General features: G+C 42.7%; 1 protein-coding gene across 1 annotated transcript in view; it reads left to right on the forward strand.

Moving 5' to 3' along the window:
• The window catches only part of T265_00721 (hypothetical protein), a gene marked incomplete at both ends in the record, with an annotated part of 111869 nt that extends 105711 nt beyond the window's left edge, over positions 1-6158 (forward strand). The window contains 2 exons of the mRNA XM_009164570.1: positions 2497-2655; positions 4531-6158. Of these exons, the coding sequence (XP_009162834.1) occupies positions 2497-2655; positions 4531-4907 (536 nt within the window). The remainder of the gene's footprint in view (positions 1-2496; positions 2656-4530) is intronic.
• Positions 6159-6696: the final 538 nt, after the last annotated feature.

The raw sequence follows: 6696 nt of genomic DNA on the forward strand, positions 1-6696 counted from the left end.
GATGAGCCCCAAGTAGGACGAAACCAAGCTGCCGATGGGTTTTTAGCAACCTTGTGGGTAGTGTGTTTCGTCTATGCAATATACTGCGATATCCCGAATTTCGCACTAAATGATATAAGCGGTGCCATGGTGCGGCGCATCCAGTCGAAAGAGAACATCATATGTTAGGTTTGTTTCAGTTGTGTTTTACGTCAAGACCAAATTAGAATGCAGAGCAGTGTACCTGTCGTTCTTAAATCTTGTTCACCGGCTTCGAATTAAAGGTTCATTTCTATCTGATTAAGCAATATTGCGGAGTTAAAATCCAACCTGTTAGTCTTTTTGGAAACAAACTATCCGACTTCAACTAAGCTTAAATTTATATTAGCTGAGGAGACGAAGAAACAATCTCGTATCCAGCAGCGGACTACATAGTACGATTGAATCAAATTGGTCGAGAACGAAGTAAGTATGCTCAATTAGCATGGATCTACAGTTAATTTATGACGCCCAAAAATGCAAGACAGGGGGTGGGCTGCTGAAGAGTTTTTTGTTTACCTAACAAGTGGTATGTTTCCACGTAAATCATCACTAAGACTTCATGTTACACATCTGTCTAATAAGCGCGTTGGGCTTGAGAGGTAGACATAACATTTTATGGTTCTTTTGAGGCTTCCATTCTTGCTCCAAGTGTGAGAGCGAGAATTATTTATAACTTGCCCAATAAAAATGCCAGAGCACATAAATATACAAATTATTCCCATTATTTTTTGCGACAATGACACGTTCTATGATGTTGCAGCGTGCAGGAAAGGGTTTTCGTCAAATGAGCAGGGAATCACTGGAAATCCAAGGAAAAACCCGGCGTGCACTCGAGGATTTATCTAGGGCATCCCATTCACAGGATTGTTTCTCAGTAGTTACGGATAACGTACTGATTCCAGGTGTTTTCCTTTGATTCGGTCATTTGTTCCCAGTCAGGAACTTTGCGAGTGCACGAATTCAGCTTACTGACAGTGGTTTGCGGCTTTCCGACAAGTTTTGTCTGAGCGAACCAACCGTGACCCAGTTTGTCTTTTTATACCATGGTTGCAAACGCACTTCCATGCTTTTTTCCTGTCGCCTTGTGGATCTGGTATCTTACAACTCAAGCTAAAATCCATTTTTCAGTTCAACGCTATGTTATTCTGCATGTAATGGACAGACACTCCAGACAAAATAGTTTTGAAAAGTATTCATAATTACACTTGTGCAGAGAAGTTCATATTTGGAACCAACCATCCCTCATAGAACACGTGGTGTTGACAGAATTGTTTACACTGACTAGAAATCTTTGTTTCACTGTTATGCCTGTCGTTTACCTCCAGGGGAGTGGGGAAGAAGGTTGCTTAATTTTCTGTCATGTTTGGCGGTTTACAGTAACCAAACGATCCTATAAGTGTCATCGAAAGTAGCGCAATTGCTTGGCCAGTGTAAAAAACACTACATCTTCCTCAAAACCAAACATTATTTTCGTGGCAACTATTCCTGTCTCGTTTTCTTTCTTGCATGAATCGGTCACCAGGAAAACGCTTACATCTTTGTAGCGGTATCCCTACTTCATTGTGGACATATCAAACGGAGGTTCGACCCCACAGAAAGTGCACGTTATTAATGCTAATCAATTTCAGAATGGAAAGCAACGAAGTAAACCCATGGAAGAATTCATTTACAAATCCCACAAATGAATACCCAGTCCAAAAACTAAGTAGTACAACCGAGACTTATAGTACGGTATTTTACTACCCGATGAGGCCAGTGTGAAACAGCTGATACCGCTGGAAGGGAACGTGAATTTTCCACTTGGGCAACTATCTAGTATAGGACTAGTGCTTTCTGATTATCTGATCATTGAGGTGAGCACTTCAGTTGTGAACCTTTCTCCCCAGTCTTTCTGATATTCTTAGCGCGTAGAAGATTAGCCCTGAATTGGTTGTGTAGGCAACATCATGCGCATATTCCGTGTAAAGACCAAGACGTCGACGCACTACTAATGAATAATGTCGTGCCAATCGGCTCGGCATTAGAGATGTCACCCAACTGGTAAGAAATCGTCCGCAACCATACTACTCAGCTCAGAAAGTACAGCAACAATCCAGCCTCTACAACACAAGCTGCAACATTCGCCCCAACCATATGGATGCGCTGTGATTACGAAAACAAACGATGCTGATATTTTCTTGGATGAGCATAAGGGGTAACATCAGGTTCACGTGATGAATCTGCCTTATGGGGCTGTTCTTACTGGGTACTAGGTCCTAGTAATTATGCATCTCGGTTATAGGTTTTCCTGATGTGTGTCTCTTACCAAATTATGTGCATGATATTGGTACCACTTGGCGCATATTTCTCCCCGGGCAAGTGATTACGTCCACAGTGTCGTTGCCAATTTCTCTCAATATCTTCAATTTCATTATCTTCATAAGCATGACAAATTATCGGCAGTGCAAAAAAACTGTTTCATCTGTACCCCTCCAGATTACGGCGGCGGTTGGTGGTGTTTCTCCGTGTGTATCTTAGTCATCGGGGTGCTGACCGCCATCATTGGAGACATGGCCTCCGCATTTGGTTGTTCCATTGGTCTCACGGACGCTGTGACAGCCATTACATTCGTGGCTCTGGGCACCAGTCCACCAGGTAAGATGTTCAAGCTTTATCTTGCGAAAACGTTCGTCCACGTATGTAAGTCTGGTGTGAGTAAAACTTGTGGCTATTAAAGTCGGAAATGAACGGTGACGGTGTTACTGCATATTCAGAAGTGAGATGACTCCCAAAGTCGGTCGTAGCTATCAGTCCATCAGACCTGCTTCCGAAAGTTTCCGTGTCTGTATAACTCAGATATTAAACGGAGAGTAACCGACGCCATGCAGAATTAAAATAGACAACTAAAATAAGACATCTAGGCAAAATATTTTCTTCGTTACAGACAGCCAACCTAGCAAAACAACATAATTTGGTGCCAGTGTACCAATATGCACCAGTATGAACCAATTTGCAAAAGGTAAATAGGGCTGTGTGAAATATGCGTAAATTAGACTTATATCCCATGAGATAACATCTGTTTTTCGAGAAAACTTACTGTGAATAATCCAGTTGCACGAATTTATTTGAAATAAGGGCTACAGACCTTGTATTTTCTTCAGAAACGTGTTTAGCACTTGTGATCCATTCTGGTTTCCTCCCGGATGTGGATCATTAGGGTTCTGAGCATCGGATCAACACTTGATGGAGCACATTTGACATTTTCTGCATACAAATCGGGTGGAGAAACTCAGCCAGGTAGTTTGCATTCACAGTGTTTATTAGTTTTTCTTGATTCATTTTTTCTTACTCGAGTAATTTTTAGGACAGCGACCGTAGGCCGAATTGATTATCATTGCGCCGGGCAACCGAACCTGCATGTTCATAGAAGCTCTTTATTGGACTTTGCAAAATCTTACCACGTACTGTGATTGAACAACCAATTTAGGTTTTTCCTTCAGTAAACATTTAGAGTCTATTCAACTCCAGCGGACAGTGAATGGGCAATAAATGGAGGCAAGGTTTCTATGGAAAGTATGAAAGCGTCGTCGTATAATGCAAGTAGATCGGCAAACTGCGTGGTAGCTGTGATGCCATGGGAGTTTAGTCGATCTGTTGCTGTTTGAGCAGCCTTGTCGTATTTCTGCTGTACACGCACAAGCAATTATCACTATTCATTGGATACACAAACCTACTCCCCAGGAATGATCTGTGCTACTTTACGTTGTGACTCCTTGGTTCACCTTTTATTCTACCAGACTAACATGCAGACAGAGATCCAACCGTCCGCACTGCTGATCGTCGCATTGGACGAACTAATTTGTCCATTAGCCGGGGCTTGATTTATTTATAAACTGTTTTCGTGGACGTTGGGTGCAGTAACTGCTCATTCTACTGGTTGCATTTCGACAACAGCACTGAGTTCATCTGGAGCGATGAGCTGCGGCCTCATGAAAGGCGATGTTATGAAGTATAGATAGTTGAAGCACCGAGGCGATTTATCATTCCTGGGTATCTTGTCACCTCAGGTCGGTTTGCATGATAGCTCGGAGGGCCAAAAATAGGTCTTTCTTGAGTAGCAACACAGGTGACTACATTTGGCTTTGGTTGCTTCTGATGTGGGAGTTTTAAGTGATAGTGAACTCACCCTAGTTGCCGCTCAAACTTCAGCTGTTGCGTTGTTTAGGTGTTCTGCTACAAAATCATGCTATTTAGAACTTAAGCTGACAACGCAATTGCTTCTACGCATTCCAAATACAACATTCACTTGACTCACCAGATAAACCGCATTCTTAAGTATGGATGGAAACCCCATGAAATCATGCCACCCACTCTCACGTATGTATTATCAGTATTCAAAGTGTTTTTTGCATCCATCCAGTGAACGCCTTGAGTGAACCAATGGATACGCTCATGCCGCCACAGTGGTTCTTGGTCCAAGTTTATAGATTCCATTTTCTGATTTCCCTGCTCGTGTATCCTACTTTACAGATACGTTCGCCAGCAAAGTTGCAGCTATCGGTGACTCGGATGCGGATTCCTCAATTGGTAATGTGACAGGAAGCAATGCGGTCAATGTGTTCTTAGGCATAGGAATCGCCTGGTCGATTGCAGCTATCTATCACGCCATTCAAGGGACGCAGTTCTACGTGCAACCAGGATCCTTGGGATTCTCTGTAACAGTGTTCTGCATCTTTGCCCTAGCTGCTATCACAGTGATTGTTCTGAGACGCCGGCCCTCCGTTGGTGGGGAACTTGGAGGTCCAAAAACCGTGAAATATCTCTCTGGCTTGTTTTTCATCACTCTCTGGTTGTGCTACATTATCCTGGCTGGCTTGGAGAATTACTGTCACATTGAAGGATTCTGATTTCATCTTGAGCTTCCTCTGCTTTCCGTTATTTCCATACTCGTCTCTAGAAGACGAGGTTGATTCGGTCAGCTACTTTACTGGGACATCCATGCACACTACAAAGTAAATGAATCTCAAAAGTGATGCAATGTAACCTGTCCCTTAAAAATGGATAACCCCTATCCGAAGCGCAGACAGAGAAAAAAGTGATATGTCACCACGCGACTCGTACATACGCTCACTGCCTATTCATTTGTGTAATTCATGTCTCTCTCCCCATATATTTTCTCCTCTCCGCATCAACCCCATGTCGCAGCCTTCTCAGATGTGTACAACCAGTTCCTTGTAGAGTACTCATTTTGGTTACTGACTGCTGCTTATATGCCAATTGTGTTTATTCTATTTTGGAGACAATTTGAAAACGTATACTTCACTCTTCGTATAATTTACGCGACATTTTGCAAATTCACAGCTCCAAAAATGCTCAACATGTGCAACCAAACTACTTGGACCAAAGCGTCAGACGTAGTCATCTCTATGAAACCAAGCTGCCAGTTTCTAGATTGCTATTCCCAATGTTTAGTGTTGCTACACACCTTTCCCGCCCAACACCTCATCTGACTGCAAATTTTCTCATATAAGTCTATCCCGAACTAGATCTTCTGTATATCCATCAGACACCACTGACTTTAGCGTGTACACGCTTCACAATTGTCTCCACTCTTCTGACACGCGCCAATGGTGAGTTGCAACCAAAAATCACGGGGTAGCGAGCATCCATTATTATTTTCGTTTTTAACACTATAGAGAACATTGTTTCACGTACATACATATGCAATATAGATTTCTCGATTATTCCTCCTCGTTTATTTAGCCGTCGTTTCGAACTCATGGAACAAAACCCAGATAACAACTGCCAGTTTTTGCTCTCAAAACAACCTGCCTCCTAGACCCTTCTGAATTTGGAGAGTTCCTTTTCTTGTCACTTCCCTAATTCCTGTATATGGTCACCTGCTTCCCTTACAAATATCAAACAACTCACTGAAGACTGATAGTAAGGAGGGGTTAATCTTCTCTTAGATGGTCACTTTAGGCGAGCCAGAAGCTGTTGAACAGCGGCCCACTGCCTTTTCTCGGTTTCAATCGTCCAGTCCTTTTTCAACCCGTTCCTCGTTTTTCTACTCCGTTCCAGTGTCAGTTATAGTGAATTCGCGTCTTTTTTGTTCTCCCACCCTCTTGTTTACTTCCGACGCAGTTCATAAATACATTTATCCATGGATTCGTTGTACTGAGCCGTGTGTACACAGAAGAAAGCACTTCCTGTTTTCCTGGAATATCAGCTGCTCAGTGTGACAGGTTTATCAGTGATGACCCCGTCGAATGATCACTAATTCAATGTGCTCGTCACCTGATGATTAGCTTGAATTTAGTCAGCTGACCAAGACCAACCTGTCCGAAAGAGAAGGAATATTGAGCGGTAACCGACCTATCCCAATGAAAATGGGCGTTTCCCTAACGAGCCTTCATATCCTGTGGCGGAATACGTTCATTAGACAACATCTGCTTGCCCATCAATATTCCGTATATGACTGGACCAAAATCGATGTGAAGGATGGGTCCAGCTACACTGGTGTAGCTAATTCGATCATCTTTAACTTAGCTTTATATGTTTAGAATTTACTGGCGGTTACATCAATTTCCCTCAAATGCTATCAAATCAAGGTGTCAATGGAGAGAACATTCTGCTTGAAACACAATCAAGCCGGGGACACCTGTTAGTGAGAAACAACAAAACAGTCACTGTTTG

This window comes from Opisthorchis viverrini (assembly GCF_000715545.1).
Source record: "Opisthorchis viverrini unplaced genomic scaffold opera_v5_7, whole genome shotgun sequence".
NCBI lineage: Eukaryota > Metazoa > Platyhelminthes > Trematoda > Opisthorchiida > Opisthorchiidae > Opisthorchis > Opisthorchis viverrini.